Source organism: Cygnus atratus, chromosome 7 (genome assembly GCF_013377495.2).
Source record: "Cygnus atratus isolate AKBS03 ecotype Queensland, Australia chromosome 7, CAtr_DNAZoo_HiC_assembly, whole genome shotgun sequence".
Classification (NCBI taxonomy): domain Eukaryota; kingdom Metazoa; phylum Chordata; class Aves; order Anseriformes; family Anatidae; genus Cygnus; species Cygnus atratus.
In genome coordinates this window covers 19,558,788-19,575,629 of record NC_066368.1, presented here as the reverse complement: position 1 = coordinate 19,575,629, position 16,842 = coordinate 19,558,788, and the positions used below count along the sequence as shown (strand labels likewise).

The window sequence follows — 16,842 nt, the reverse complement described above, 5'->3', positions numbered from 1 at the left end:
TTATGGCTAAATACTCTTCTGGGCTCCCCAAACCGTTATTGGTTCAGCTCCTGGGAGTGTAAGTCCCTCAGGCTTCTTTGAAAATTACAGCCTACCTTTTTTCTAGGAGCACATGCCCCTGCTGGGCTATCTAGAGCTGTGCAGGTGAGCACTGAGCATCTCCTTTGCTTTGATGAGTGCTGTTACAGCTGGTGTTTCCACGTGAGGAGGCACCCCTTTCCCTTCCCAAGAAGTGCTCTCTGCAGAGATGACTGATCTGGAGGTGGGGATGATGATGTAGAAGTTGGTATCATCTACTTGGTATGTCTGTGGGGAATGGGAGCCACCACTCGTCTGTTCCCCAATGATGAGAGCTCTGCCCAGCCTCTTCATTATGGATACAAACTCCTCAGCAGCTCCAGATGTCACAGCACTGGTGAGGATTATCAGACCTTTCTGAGACCCATACCTCTCCCCTGCCAGAAAGGACAAAAAACATCACAAAATGCGTCCATTTTCAGAGATTCATTTGCATAACTGAGCCAAGATACAATTCTTTCCTTACTTGCTATTATAAACCAAACAGATTTTTAAATATACTTTGCAACTATGATGTTATTAGAGCACTTCTTTTTTTTTTTTTTCTCCCTAGCCCAGCCTTTGTACTGTAAAAAAGACTGTCACCCTATGCAGTACTCTTGAGCCATCAGTTTCTGGATATGAGTTCCAACAGCTGATGGTTACTACTGCTGGATCTCTGTGGCTTTTACTTCTACAGCAGCTCCTGGAGCAGTAGGATAGACAGGTGAGGAAAGCAACCTTTTCCATTGCTCCAGCAGGGTTACTCAAAGCTCAGCCAGCAGCACCTTCAGTTTCATTCTCATCCCTGCTCTAGGAACATGGCTGTCATAGTACTTGGCCTGCAGACTATGCAGGCGGCATATTATGAAATTATAATTGTAGTGGTTTCCCACAGGCTTTTTGTAGTCTATAAATGGAAGATGTTGTATGGCCTTTGTCCCAAGCCCTTCAACAAATACCCTCATATTTTTGGGATGCCATCCAAGTTATCTCATTCTCTTACATAAACCAGCTGACAGGAGTAGGAGTTTTCTTGCACCTTATTTTCAGTATATCTGAACACACTGGATACTTTTGAGGGCTTAGTTCCCTTGAAAATGAAGCCAGTGTGTCATAACTGGGACCTGATAACATGAAAGATACTCTAAACTGCTTTAAAAATGCCATTCTTTAAGTAAGTTGCAGGATGACATCTAATTCTCATACTAAATCATAAGAGAGGGGCCAATAGCATGGTAATTAATTTTCACACCATCTTTGGTCTTCTCAGTTCATTGTAGATGTAATATCCATTAGAAGACCCTTTTCACAGTAGATATATGTAATACAGGACCAGATCCAACTCCTTTGAAGTTAATATGAGTCTGCCTGTTCTCTTTGATGGGAACTGGAATGTGTCCATAGTAATCATACTCCCTTAGCACAGCCCACCTCTAACTGCTTGGGAAAATAGATGGACCCTGCAGCCTGCCACTGAGTTTAACCATTTCAGCATGCTCCAAGCCAATAACTGCAGACACCACGGTGGCACCTCTTTCAGTAGCTTTAAAGGGGAGAAGAATTAAAACCATTGTTTAAGGCTGTTTAGTACTCCTTCTGCACTTTATGAGCACCAAAGAGCTTTGTTTCTGCATGTTTGCAGCATCTCTTCAACTTCCATGGACAGCAGGGTAGGGAGTGACACACTGCCAAGTGCTCCAAACTCACTCAGATGTGCAGAATTTAGTGCTTCCCTTTGCTTTTGCATTCTCTGGACAAACTGGGCTATTGAGGGTGTTTTCATTTATTGAAATAGCATCTGATGGATTGCACAGGTAGGAAGTGAAGTGCTACATGTAAAACTATAAGTGAGTTTTGGAAGAGGTGTTACTAGAGTTTTAAGCAGCATGGGATTTATTTCTAATCTTAGCAACTTCTATAAGCAGTCATAATTGCTGTGTACTGTATTCAGCTAAACTTCTGGGAACCAGTTTACAAACCTGTGTGCCCAGTCTACCCCATTCCTAGGAGTTATTTATAAATGGCATTAAGGACAGGGCTGAGATGCACATTTTTGTTTTTATATTCTCTGCACAGCTTGAGCTAATTGTGGCAGGCGCTTTCACCAAATGAGTTATGGTGTCTAATGGTTCACTTTAAAATACACAAAGAGGAACCTCTGAAATGAAAAACTATTCTCAAAAGAAATTGTCTTTTTACCTTTGAGCTGGGGCTGGGTCCATATTTCCTTTACTGAGTCACTGGGTCTGTCGTAAACTTTGTCCAGGAGAATTTGTTGTCCTTCATCAAAGAAGTATGAGCATAGGATTGGTATTGAAGTGGTGTAGCCTCCAATATTGTACCTTTTCAGAAATTTAAGGTATTAATAAAACAAGTAAAAATTTGTGGCAGATGACAAATCTTCCTTCCAAATGTTTTTTCTTAACATCACTGCTGAAAGGGCTTAAAGCTACATTTTGATGCATTTACATTCATTCTCCCCTATCAATATTGGCACATCTATCAGAGAAACAAAATCCCATCTAACAGGCTGGGACTGTTATTGCCCACAGTTGGCTACAAAAGCAAACAGAACTCTGAATGGAATGTTTTTCTCTTGATTCAACCTGAAAAAAAAAAATCAGAAAGTACACAAAGGCTTTTATTTGTAGAGAAACATCAGATTCTTTTTCTTCTTCTGATTTGAATATTGTTATATATTTGAATATTAGGGTTACATATGTACTCATACTTCCTACGTCATTAGTGATATTTAAAGGTAGACCCCAGTTTAAGCAACATCCATCTGTAGAGCTGACATGGGTTCTCATTTCCTGCTGCACACAGTAAGAACAACTGGAATTTGGCACCTTATAAGAGGAGGCATTTGTTTTTGTGCCTAAAGACTTTTTTTAGCTGCTTCATTTAGGGCCATCATGTTTGAAAACGTTGGTTGTAATTTTATTTCATATCCATGTCTGAAGATTGAAGTCACAGAAGTGCCTAAATGTCAAGGGAGAACCCCTGCTATGTATACACACAGTGGAGTACCAAATTATTTTTTGTCTGTCACTTCTCTCTGATAATAGAGCACATATGACACTGAAGTATTTGCACTTTGTTGACTATTGGGAGATAGCATGCAGTGATCTCCTGTGGTTGATGTTAGGAGTGCCTGGCACAGACATTCCAGCACAGACCTACTAGAAAAGGGTGTTTTGTCCAGTCCATAATTAAGTTCTTTTCATCTCTAAGAAAGGATTAGCAACCCAGGAGATCTCTGTCCCAAACAGTGAAGATCCCTCATTTTTCTGCAGCATTTGGGAGCTGTGTGCTGGACTCACACTGTGACTGCCCAGAGCTGCAATGAGCCTCTTTAGTGTGTCCCAGGGAGCGCTGTGCTGCAATGAGGTGCTGCTGCTGCAGGGCCCAGGAGGCAGCTGGAGCCAGCAGAGCCCAGTTCCTGCAGCTGCCATCCCAGCTGGAGAGAGTGGCCAGCAGCCAGCCAGCTAGCTGGTTGGCTGAGGACAAAGCAGCTGTCTCTGCACAAGGGTAAGAGGCAGTGTTCTGCTGAGTTGTTGCCAAAAAAGCTGAGTCCTTCCACCTCTGTTGGTGGCATCAGACAGGGCAAGGTGGATGAGCACTGAAATTCGTTGTGTTCTTGCTGCAGTCACCCATCTCCAGGAGGATTTATTTGTCTGCTAGATGTAGCCTAGAACACAATATCTCCTCATGCACTTGGAAGAAAGGAAGGAGGTCTTTAAGGTACATTCCTGGGTCCCCATCTAGCCCCAGTTATGTTGCAGTGCCAATCTCAGACAGCTGGCTAGGCAGCAGAGAGACAAAACTATGCAGCAGGAGTGAAGCCAGGCAGCAAGATGGCAGAGCAGCTGCCTGCCCTACAGTGCGTGTCTCACACAGACTTGAGCTGAAGAAGTCTACAAGATTTTGAGGGAAAAGCAAACATCAAATATCTCCCTCCTTTGTGAACATCAATTTAGAGGCTTCTCTGATTATCAAACTTCTTGTCAAGAGAAAGAGACAGGGCGGATGACAAAGACAAGAAACATTTTGACAAGACAATAGAAATAGAGCAATGCTGGAGAGCTCTTCCTGGGACTCTCTAGGGCAGGGAAACTGCAGAAACTTTATTCAGTAATAACAACGGAGCAATTGTTAGAATTTTAGCTTAACCCTTGGAGGCAAGTTCTTCATTCACTACAGACTTCTTGTGTGACATTAGGGAAGCTGTTTAGTTTACCAATGTCTCTCTTCTCTAAACTGTGATATTTAAAAATAAGAAGTTTGTGATTGGCCAGGGAAGGGAACTTGTAAGGTGAGAGACATTATGCATTATGGTTAGTCCAAGCAAAATGGAAGTTATCAGCCTCCCCTTAAAATCATTGGATTGGTTCAGGTAGAATTTGAAAACATAAAATGCTTATGTTTCTTTTTACATGACTTCAGAGACTGAGTCTTTTAAGTGCTCTCAACTCTGCTTTCTCAAAGGGCTAGAAATAAGAAAAAGATTAAAGAAAAAAAAGAAGCAAGGAAAGGACTATAATGACACCATTTGGTACCTAGGGCATGATGTTACCTTTGCTGCTTTGTTACCCTGGCCCTGGTTTGAGTTCTGACTTGAGAGAAAACTAGGGCAAGAAAGAGGAAAGTGCTGGTGCCATCTCAAGTGTATTGGAAGATGGCGGTGTTAAGAGCAGGCATATGGTGCTGCAGCTTGCTGCAGCAGGAGTGCCACAGTATCTTGAGGCAATAGTGCCTTTAAGCCACCTTCATGTTCTGCACAAGGACCATTCTGTACAGGGCTGATTGCCCAGCATAATTTGGCACCAAGGATATGGCAGACTAGATGCTGTAACACAGACTTACGCATGGTCTGTTCTTTGGACCATTCAATCACTTGACCACTGCCAGCAGTGAAGGAATTAATTAAAACAAACATATAATTAATACAAGACACATGCAGAGTCAGATTAGAAAGAAATCAGAAAAAGAAAACAGATGTGATGTCCAGGATTGCGTCCTGCAGTGTAAACCCTAAATTTGCTTATTTAGTTTTAAACATGTCAAGTGATGGTACAATTTCTCTTGAGATATATTTCCCGACTGTTATTGTTTTCCTTGGCTGTTTTCCTTTTCTCATTTAATCCCAGCAATGTTAGGCTGTAAACAGGATAGCAAGCCATGTAAAGATAATTCACTGTTACAAATAAAATGCTGTTTTGAAAGAGGTTTGGTTATTTGCCATTCAAAGGTTTACCTCATGTCTATGATTAATGCATCTGTACGAATAATTTTCTTCCAAACATGCTCTACCAGTAGGTCGGACACCTGGGTTAGAAGTTCGCAGTCTCCAAACATATCAAATCTCAGATAGCCGATGTTGTTTTCAAATACGTTTGTGTGGAATGAAAATTTAATCAGATCTTCAAATACTTCTGGAGAACGGATCTGAAAGAGTTTGGAAAAAACAGAACAAATCATTTGCTGGCACCGACAGCTTGGCACAAGTTTTAAAAGGAATTATGTGGGTCAAGTTTAGTTCAGGTGGGACATATGTGAGAAATATGACCAAGTCTGAAGTACAATAATGTAATGATATTAAGACTTCTGCATACTAAACTTAGGTTAGCATGGGCTGCCGACCAGTACTGTTTGCCCAGTATTGGATGCTTTAATAGCATGCTCAGAATCCAGATCAGGCCCCCATTTGTCAAGGCTTAGCTTATTTATCAAAAATACAAGGGAAATCCTTGTGCCAGAGAGACTGAGAAGGCTACAAGAACAAGCCCAAGCCTGTAGCACAAGTCATTATTCCAGATCTGCCACCCAAAACTGCTTACATCCTTTCTAAAAGAGGCACTTGAGGCTTTTATAGTCTCATTGATTGGGTTTAGCTGACAAACAGCTGCTGGCTACAGGTGAGGCTGGTCTCAGCCGGTTAATGGGCCAGTCCCTGTGACAAGGAGGAATCTCCTGTGTTGGGTATGTGCTGAGATACTCATGAAGTAAACGTGTTAGATCTCTTATATGGTGGCTATGTGCCTGGAATTTCATGTGTTAAGCTGTGATTAATTTCATTTTGTTTATCTGGATGTTAGCAGACATTTTTTCATAGCAATGTGTAGCCAAATAATAAAGTTGTCCTAATAACCCCTATATGCTTTGGAGACAGAATCTGCTCCCTTTGCCAAACTTATGTTTTGCATGCATATGTCTGAAAATGGAAGACCTTCCAGCTTAAGGAGATAAGGCTTTCAGATATAAGGGTGACCTAGAAGGGTGACCTTCTGCAATGTGGGCTTTTCTCCTCAAGGTTGCTGTGAAACTGATTTTATACTTGCATTTTAATCAATTTCCCTCTGCCATATCTCAGCCCCAGACAATCCACGGTTTAATAGTGAAAAGAACAAAGAATCAGCAGTGTCATGTGCTAAAAGGTGCTCTCCCAATCCACAGTATGACCCAGAACTTGGGAGACATCTGTATCTTCTGCAGCTGAAGGACGTCAGGCAACCTCCTGCCCTTCAGGCAGTGCCCTGGCCTGGGGTCTGTGCTCCTGCCAAAAGCACCTCTGTCGCTGCAGGCAGAGGGTTTCCAAGCTGTGTGAATGCAATTGTACTTGACATAGCTCAAGCACATTCCCTTTACCTGAGGGAATATTAGCTACCATATCACACTTCTGGCTGCCCTGGGCTTCTTCATCATTCAGTGCCATCTGTATGCCAAAATTTCAAGAATTAATTCAAAAGCTCTGTTGGCCAGTAGTTGTTGATCTAGCGGTGAGAGCAAACTTGCCTCGGCCCTTTCCTGTACTTTCTTTCTCACTGTACCTTGTGAAAATAACCACTGTATCTGGACTGTAAACATAACAGTCCAAGCTGCTGAGTTTGTCATTTCCAATCCACTTCCCAGTGACAGCAATGCTACTTGATCTGCCCACTGTACTTTGATTAACAAATCGCAGTTTTGAAGAATACATCCAGCATGCATTGCGTTGTTCTGACAGAGCTTATTTCTAGTTCAGAGGTACTGGTCCCCCCAGGAGAAAAACTCATCACTCATTTGTAACATACAAATAAAACTGATGTGGTACTTTCAGCCACTTACCAATGATATTTTAATTAAACGCGCACATTTCTTTCCTCTTTCTCATACAATAATTGCTAGATGCACACCCAGAAGCATGTTGATTAGCAATAACCTCTCGGTCTATGCCTGGTAATATTTTTTTTTCTACTTTTTTTTTTACTGTGCTGTATCACATCTTGCGTTGCTAACTCTCACAAATTCATTACAGATTTCAAGGTGAGTAGGTTTCCCTTAGAGCTTCACATCTCCTGGGCTAAAATGAATATGCAATGATCTCAAAAAAAAAAAAAAGAGAGAATAAAAGGAGAAAGTATGAAAATACATCTATTCCAAAGGCTCTGACTGAAAGTCAGACAAGAAGCGCTCACAAAGCTGTTTCCTTAAAAAATAAAAAACACAAAACAACAAAAACAACCACCACAACAACAACAACAAAAACCATTTTAAGTAAAAGAGGGGAGGAGGCTGGGACTGACAGTAGAGAGTAATGGTCCTGGAAAACCCCAGGTTCATGACACTGGCTGATGGGCCACGTGCTGCTGGTACTTACGGAGGTGAGTCTAGCTTCAGAGACCAACCGCGTACTCCCCTTTGGAAGGCAAGGCTCTGCTTGCAGGTCAAGAACAAGCTGGGACAGGATGCAGCTGAGACTAAGATCCTGCTGGTCAGTTAGGCAGTGTTTACATACAAATGGCTTGATGGCTAAATATAAACCCTCAGGTGCCTTAGTAAGAACACTATAAGCAATGTGGCTAGACTAAAGGACCTCCAAGCTAACACCACTTAAGCCAAGAAGAATTTCTTTTGGTTAACTATATAGAGTCTCCAGCTCTGTTCTGCAATTGCCTTCCACATGTGTGTGGCCTAACTGTAACAAGTAGTGGGACACAGAATAGGACTTAGATTGCTGCCCTGCGACTCGTGCATGGAGTTTTATCACTGGCTCTGCTGCAGATACATACCCCAGCCATGGGCAAACTACTTTTCCAGACGCACCTCTTTCCCCTCTTTTCTCCCCTTTCACCTCTCCCCTAAATTGTTTTGTTTGTTTTGATGGAAACTGTATTTTCACAGCTAATTATATACTGACCACTGTAGTGTAACTCTTCTCTGTTACGGTTGCTAGTGCTGTCAGCCTCCCGGTTAGAATACCATCAGCCAACACACCTGGGCCATTGCAAATCCGGAGGCTGGTTTAAGAACCACGAGATTTTGGGGAAGTAGGGGGGTGTTGCTCCTTTCTTTCTCAGAATAGCAATGGGTATCTTTGTTCACCCCCACAGGCTGAAATGGTACCATCCATTTTAGTAGGTTCCCTAGCAAAAGTGCTGAGCAGGACCACCAATATCCCTGACAGCTGCCTCTCAGTTGCTCTTAAAAACAACCAGTGATTGAGATTACATGTTCTTCTCCAGGCAATCCAGTCTAGCACGTCACTAGCCTCACTATTATAAAGATGTTCCTAACATCTTGTGTAAACAGTGTAAGTTTGCTACTTTCTACAGTTTAAGTGCATTACTTCTTGGCCTATTCAACATGGGTAAGGAAACAGATTATTCTCTTCATATTTGAAACAGCCTCTTATGTATCTGAAAACTGTTTTCATATATCCTCTCAGTTTTCTTTTCTCCTGAATAAACAACTCAAATCCTTTAAGCTTTTTCAAGATAACTGTTACTCAACTCTTCTCTTTACTCCTTTTCCTCTTCCCTGGGCCTTCCCCACCAGAGACACAACTTTCCAAAAAAGCATTGCCCAAGACTGGGCACAGTGCACTCCAGCTGAGCCTTCTTTAGAGCTGAATGTAGCAGAAGACTTCATGCATCTCACTGATTATATTCCTGCTTATCCAACCCATTTTGATGATCATTATTTTTTACTGTGACAACTTGACTCTGTGAACTTGTGTTCACATTGTGAACTCTGAAGGACCCATATACTTTTGTACAGGACTCCTCCTAAACAAGCCATTTTCCTCCCAGAGTTGTGCAGTCAATTATTCCCACTCTAGAATCTGTGCAAAAACCTTGCTTGTGCTCCTCATCCTGCTTTTCACAGATAATTTATCCAGTTTTTCCAGAACCATAGCTTTGAATCCTTATTCTGTTCTCTGTTGCACCCGGACAGCCAGGATGGAGAGGTTACCGTAAGCAAAAGCTGAAATGCTCTGGGAAGGATTAAATGAGGTTATTTAAGGCTCTCAGTCCACACTGAGGAGCTCAGGGCAGAGGGAAAAGCTCTCACAGCAGACGGCGCTGCACAGCGACATGTCAGCCTGCTCTGACAACATACGGCTCCTAACAAACTCATTGCAAGTCAGTGACCAAGAGTGTAAAGCCTTGTTTTCTTGCCTGGAATAACCTGGAAGATTACATTGTAAAACATGATTCATGGATAAGTTTTGATTTTTCATCTAAAGCGCATTGAAAATCCATAAAACTAATGGGCAAATCTACTGTAACACTGATGGCAATGGCAAAAAATGAGCATAAACAGGTCTCTTTGGTGGGATTATTGTAACTGCAAATGTAGCTGTATTGAGCTTTATTATCAGGGTCAAAAGATGAAAGGTGCTAGAAAAAGAACAAAAATGATTAACAAAATGCCATTTTCTTCTCTGCACCAAATATAAGAGGCAAGCAAAAGGTGAAAAGTCAAGGAGAGTTAAACAGGAGACTTTTTTTTTGGCTTATATAAACTTCTTTAGTTCCACTGACTTTACTGTGGTTATGTTATAAATCAGCATCAGAAAGGCCCACAACATTTTTTTCTACCTGTTAGTGACAGATGTAGCAATTTGTTTACCTATCTTGACACTCTGAGGCTATTTTGTTTTACTTGTTAATAGAGGCATATAAGCAAGCATACTCATTTCTGGGGGAATGTCTGTAACTATTACCTCCATCAGCAAAGCAGAATCTCTGCTATAGGTATTATTTATCCATGAAAAGTGATTCTTCAAATGAAGGAACAGCTTCTCCTTATAAAAGATTCCCTTTTTTTATATATATATATATATAAGATTCCTTTTTATCTTTTACTAGGGATGTACAGTGCAGTGGGGAGACTTTCTTCATCAATTTCATCTGCATATCTAAAACATTAGCACAGAAATTCCCTTAAGTGTGAAGACTACATTAAAAAGATTTGGGCATCATCAAGGGGCCACAAGAGTCACTCAGTGAGGGGCTTGTCACTTGAAGCTGACTTAACACATTTGCCAAAATCAGGCAGCAATTCCTCTACAGGTAATCTACAATACTCAGATATTCATGAGTACATGGAAATGAAGGTGTGATAAGAGAGAGGCAAACAGAGGAATAAGAAGCGAAGATTACAGAAGTGTTCATCACCGTGTTTACAGAATTCATCCTTACAAGCAAAAGGCTATTTTCTGTTTCACAAACAGTATACGCAGCATTTGCCTCTGGGAGGTTTGACTTCGGAAAGTGGCGTTTATGCAGCAGAGTGCTCCAGCTAGTATAGACCTTGCTGCTGTCACAGAGGAGACATATTCACTACCCAGTATTATGCTTCAGCTGCTATTCTACTACAGCAGATGCAAAGGTCTATGTGCATTTCACTTGTCTGTCTACTATGTCCCATCCCATCCCTCCTGCAGTTATTCATCTTCACTTTCATTTAATTGTGTTGGATCCGCTTCACTGTCAAGGTCACTATCTAGAAAATCCAACTGTCAAGGGAAAGGTTGGTTTGGAAGGCTGGCAGCACAAGAGAAAAAATACCTCTTAGATTGTTAAAGTATAAGCATAGTACAGATTAAATAGCCACTGTGTCCTGTTTGAGACTGTCAAAAAGAAAAAGAAAAAGAAAAAGAAAAAGAAAAAGAAAAAGAAAAAGAAAAAGAAAAAGAAAAAGAAAAAGAAAAAGAAAAAGAAAAAGAAAAAGAAAAAGAAAAAGAAAAAGAAAAAGAAAAAGAAAAAGAGAAAGAGAAAGAAAAAGAAAAGATGAATTTATAAATGCATTTAGTGCCATAATCTAAGCTTCACTGTAATCTTAAGGCGTTTGTTTTCTAGAGTATTGGTATGGGGGAATATCTGAAATGATTCATAGAAAACATTCCTCTTGGCTCTGCAAAAGCAAGACAGAAGCAATTATCCTGTAAGGTGAGTCAAGAAGATACAGGGACACTGTAGGAAAAAAAAAAAAAAAAAAGAAAGGTACTTTTGCAGCCTAAAGCTCTGTGGAATAGGTGAATTTTCTACTATCTCCATCACAGGGAAAAAAACCTATATGTTAAGTCTTAGTTCACTCACTGTCTTCTGCCTTGAAATATTTTAACACCACTTTCTTGCCTCTCTCCCTCCCAGTTTCCTCAAGCACTGTGAAGGGATGCATACTTCCTTGGTAGCTATTCTAGTTCCATAAGAGACCCATGCTTTTCCTCTGCTGTTTATATATTATTCCTCCTTAAAGAATTCTTAGTTTTGTCCTAATTTGCATCCACACTGCTGTGATTTCTTTCTGGTGGATGTATATCGTGACCTTTTCTTATCATTTTTCTTGACAAAGAGTTGAGATAAACAGTGGCATTAATTAGCATAATGACATTTGCTCATTAGATCATTAGCTCTATCAGGATCAGAATTTTATATCGTGTAAAAAATAAGATTTTTGTCCTGTACATTCTGTTCTCAACTTTCAAGATCTGAATAAAGTAAGTAAGGTCTAAATAAGTAAAAATACACAGCAATATCCATTAACAGCCTTCAGCAAATATGGTGACTAAGTTGCAGGATAGGTCCACTTTGTAGGATGGAGAGAAATTCATATCAGAGCTAATATGCTGCTAAAAATTTAATAGGAGGGGGAGAGCAATGGAATTTATAAAAGAAAAAAACTTAAATTAATTATTTTATTTATTTATTTATTTATTTTTGCTTAGAGGCATGAATGAAGCCAGCATCTCTTGATTATCAAACTTGAATTGAAAAAATGTCCTCCCCTGGAAATACTTAGACTTTGTCCTTGACATTAGTGTTGGAGATAATACCACAAAGGTCATGCCCACCTTAATTCATGCATGCCAAAGACTTCAGAGGGTGGAAGCCCACAGATTTCCTCCCCCAGGAAACATTTAATAGTTACCTGACACTTGGTATACTCTGGTTCATTGCAAAGGCAAATGCATTCTCTTCAAAAAGTAATTTTATGAGTCCCTTGGGAAAAGTCTCTGATAGCCGCGCTGGAGCAGTAGCCAGAAAGGAGCTAACTCCATCCAAGAAAGGGATCGGGTTATCCTAACCCTCCTTTTAATTTGAATGTGGAATTTTAACAAGTGCTCCTGGGAGCTCCCTCTAGCACAACAATGAACAAGAAAGATTGCCAAGACAGACCAATGTATAAATAGCCAGGCTCAGAACAAAGCGCAGACTGTTATGCAAACCACGCAGCAAAGGCAAAAGTAGATTATTAAAAATCAATTTCTCCCTGGGGCCACCTAACTTCCACCCAGATACTTCTTCCAAAGTATTTCTAGGTCACTGGGAAACCGTCTGATGTTGAGCATGAGATACAATCAGAACAAGTTTCCACTGTCACTACAAAAGGAGTTGCTTGTTGTTCTAGTGTAATAGAATTAGAAATCAGGTATGGCAATCTTATATATAAAAATCCATTGCAAAGTATGGGGCTGTATGTTTTGCAGGTCTATGCATTTACTCTGGACCAACCTCATTTTTCTCAGATTACAAACTCAGTTTGTAACCAGTGGGTTTCTGCATTAATTTATTACAGCTTGAAAAGCTGTCATACTCTTCTATGATCACAGAGATGAGATATTTTCACTGTAATAGGGAAGTCCTGCATCAGCATCTTTTCTTGTGGTAGATGGCCACTGAAAGAGATCTACAACCTGAAGGCTGTTGTCCCCAGAAAGTATGCATCCAGAACTACCATCTACTAACACAAGCTACTACCCTGGCTTGCCTTAGTATCAGAGAAAATTCAGTCTCCAAAACCCACTGAGGGACAGGCTTCTTTAATGGATACAGGTAAATCCTGATGGGTTGATGATATGGGCTAGAAACAAAGTAAGATGTCTGACTCAGTGCTCCCATTCTAACTGGCATCAGTATAGCTGGCTACAGGAGAACTGTACCTGTTTTGGCATGATTCCTGGGATGCTGTCCTTGGCGTGTTCAGGGATGTAGAGTATTTTGAGGTGCTCATCATCAGAAAGAGCTTGCAAGTTGGCAGTCACCTTCCTGGCCAGCTCCTCTTCTGAATTAATCCTTTTGTAATTTCCGTTGTTGATATTCTTGGTGAGACTGGATGCTATAACAGCCCCAATGTCCACAAAGGCATAATTATCTGCCACAAGCTTACCTACAGTTTGCAGTGTCTGTGGCACCTGGGCACGCAGGTTGGCAATGTGCTGGGCTACAGCCATGGCTTCACTGGCTTGGATGGTGATATGTGGCTCCACTCCAGACACACTCCACACTTTGCCAGTGACTGGGCTGAGCACCACTTGGCTGGGGATGGAGGCGTACAGGGAGCTATTACCAACACGATAAATGCCCACTGAGAGGGAACCACCTACTGTGGGCTCACCAATAACTGTGGCCCGGTATAGATCCTTCATAGAGCGAGTAAAAGCTTCAGCTGCTGAGCCACTCATATGGCTTGTTAGGATGTAGACGTCCTTGAGGGAGCCATATCTCTTGCCAGTGACGTGAGGGAGAGTCCATACCTCCGTGCTGCGGGAGGTACTACGATCGAAGACAGTGTAGAGGTGTTGCCGAGGCTCAGGCTCAAAGAAGTAGGAACAAAGTATTGGGACAGCAGTGGAGTAGCCACCCGCGTTGTACCTCATGTCAATAATCATGGCATCCGTGTCAACCAGCTTGTTCCATACCATCTGCACCAGCTGAGGCCCAATGGCCTTCACTGTTTCTGCCTCAGCCATCATATCAAAGCGAAGGTAGCCCAGGTTGCCTGGCAATACCTCGATTTTGAAGAGCGCCTCAATGATATAGCTGAGCTCCTCAGGGCTGGGAATCATGTTGGGAAGCTGTTCTTCTGCTGTTGGTTCCACATGGCTGTGGAAAACATGAAGCCGATGGTCCCCTGAGGCCTCCTGCAAGTCACTGGTAAGCTGGGAAGCCAAGGTCTCAAAGTCTACAGCTGATCGATAACCTCCTTGGGCCCGTTTGGTGCTGAGCATGGCACTGGCCTTCCCAGCCACTTCTGGGATGGCATAGTGAGCTTCTAGGAGTTGCCCAGTACTTTCCAAAAGCACCCCCATGTTCCTGTGAAAAGCTAGCACCTCTTCAGCCTTCTCCAGCGCGTCCTCAGCCAATACTATGGCATCAGGCACAACTCCTCCGCCCATCCAGCTTTCTCCATGGTTGTCAATGAAGGTGATAACTGGTACTGTGATAGTTAGGCCACGGGTTATTCCCTGCTCAGGCTGCAGCAGAGGGAAGGTATAGGTGTGTGAGAGGCTGCCTGCTGTGATCTCCCCAATCAGTGTGGCGCGGCCCAGGGACTGCATGAGGTAAGCAAACTCCTCAGCAGCTGTAGCAGTGTGGTGGCTGGTGAGCAGGTAGATGCCACGCTGAGCTCCGTAGGGCTGGGCCAGCAGTTCTGCCTGGCTGTTGTGCTCCTGCGTGTGGTTGGTGCGCCTGTCGTAAGTTGTGAAGAGATGGACAGGACCTACAGCAGGGTCTTGGAAATAGGAGAGTAGCACAGGCACAGCAGAGGAGGAAGGGCCCCCAGGGTTGTAGCGTAGGTCCATGATCAGGTTCTCTGTATTTTGGAGGGGCTCCCACACTTTTTTTACGATGTAAGGTCCCAGTTTAGCAAGCACAGAGGCATCAGCAAACTCATCGAAGCGCATGTAGCCCACATTGCCTGGCAACACTGACACCTTGAAGACAGTGTCCACCAAGGCATGCAGCAGTTGCTCATTGTCAGGCAAGTTGGCTGCCACTGCAATTGGCGTCTCAGCAGGGGGGGCAGCAGTTTCACCTGGCATCATGACTCGGACCAACAGGCGAGGGTCCTCGGATAAGGTCTGCATCTCAGTGTTGAGCTTGGTGGCCAGGTCCTCTGCTGACTGCACAGAAGAGAAATCAGAAGTGGCGAGGTGCCGCAGCAGCACTGGCACCCGCTCCACTAAGCCGTAATAGTCCTTTAATATGTCTATGAGGTGGGTTAGGGTGCCAGGCACTGCTCTGCGCACTGCCAGGATGTCCAAGGATTTCTGTAAGGCTTGTTCTGCCTCAGTAGCCACACATGGCATCACCCCATTAACCTCCCAGCTCTGCCCACCCCCACTCAAGGGGCTCACGGACCGTGATACAGGAACCATTAGATAAAAATCAGAGAGGCCAATACGCAGCTTCTGGATATCCAGTGAGCCCCCAGCTGTCTTCTCCCCGACAGTGATAGCCCTGTTCATGTGCTTGAGGATGTAAGCCACATCTTCAGCCACTCCTGTGGTGTGGCGGCTGATCAAAACAATGACATCCTTTTCTTTGCTGTACCTCTCTCCCAACACTTTTGGCAATGTCCATATCTCTGTGGTGGTGTTGGAGGGCCGATTGTATACGGTCTCAACATGCAGCATCTTGTCTGCTTCATGCAAGTATGAGATGATGAAGGGAAGTCCAGAGATCTGTCCTCCAGTGCTGTGACGAAGATCTATCACCAGGGCAGATGTATTTATCAGCGTCTTCCACACCTTGTCCACCAGAAAAGCTCCAACTTTCTGCACAACGTCCTGTCCTATGACATAATCAATCCTCAGGTAGCCAACATTGCCCTCCAGCTTGTCATACACAATCACACGCTCAATAAGACTCAGGAGTTGTTCACGAGTGGGGGAAGCCTCAGTTTCTTTTTTGGGAGCTTCATGTGGTGATGGCTCATAGGAAATCACCAGTCTTGGGTCGTTCAGAGCACCTTGCACTCCAGCTGTCAAGACGCTGGCCAGCAGTTTTGGATCTGAGATGTCCAGGATCTCCCCACTCTTGATGGCTTGTTCAATGGCTTCTTGCATTCCCACTAGGTTTTCAGGATAGCAGTAGTTATCCAGTAGGACTTTAGCCATGTCCAGCACTAGAGTTGGTTGAAAAATTTCCTCAGCAGATATGCTGCACATAATCAGAGAATAAAACAGGAAAAAATGTGTCCTGAACATTTTGTATTTGTACGGAATAAAAAAAAAAAAAAAAATTGTATTTAGGAAAGAAGTCAGAAGCTCTTATCTGTCAGGATGAGCATAGCTCTCCGCTGACTCTCTGTGAATCACACTGAAATCCCTGTGTTGAATCCAGGTGCACTGAACAGATAAAAATCTTTTATCTGCATTAAACCTTTAATCTCATTAAAATGGAGTGCATCATCCAAAGTGCACCAATAGATGAAGTTCAGCTTCTTGCTACGTTACAGACCTCTTATGAAACAGCAACAAACTTCAGTCATCAAGGAACATTTTTCTGGCAGTTAATTGTTTTCAAAAAATAATGTATTGCCTGTTATAAACTGGACCTGGCTTATCCTGACAGTGAATTGCTTAAATCCAAAACTTTGATTTTAACCACAATTAGAACAGCAGTCATCCAGTCTTTTAGCATTATTTATGAAAAGCTTATACCAGAAGATTTTTCAGTGACTTAGTTGTATCAATATTTAATATTTTTTTCAAAAGTTGTTGACAATACA

At 42.5% G+C, this 16,842-nt stretch overlaps 1 protein-coding gene across 1 annotated transcript; it reads right to left on the bottom strand.

Annotated features, from left to right (window-relative positions):
• Positions 1-126: 126 nt before the first annotated feature.
• RBP3 (retinol binding protein 3) lies at positions 127-16,306 on the bottom strand (the record flags this gene model as incomplete). The annotated part of the gene is made up of 4 exons (XM_035538099.1): positions 127-455; positions 2,260-2,402; positions 5,318-5,508; positions 13,271-16,306. Coding segments are annotated over 4 exons (3,699 nt in total), but the record flags the coding sequence as incomplete, so codon positions are not given.
• Between the last annotated feature and the right edge of the window lie 536 nt (positions 16,307-16,842).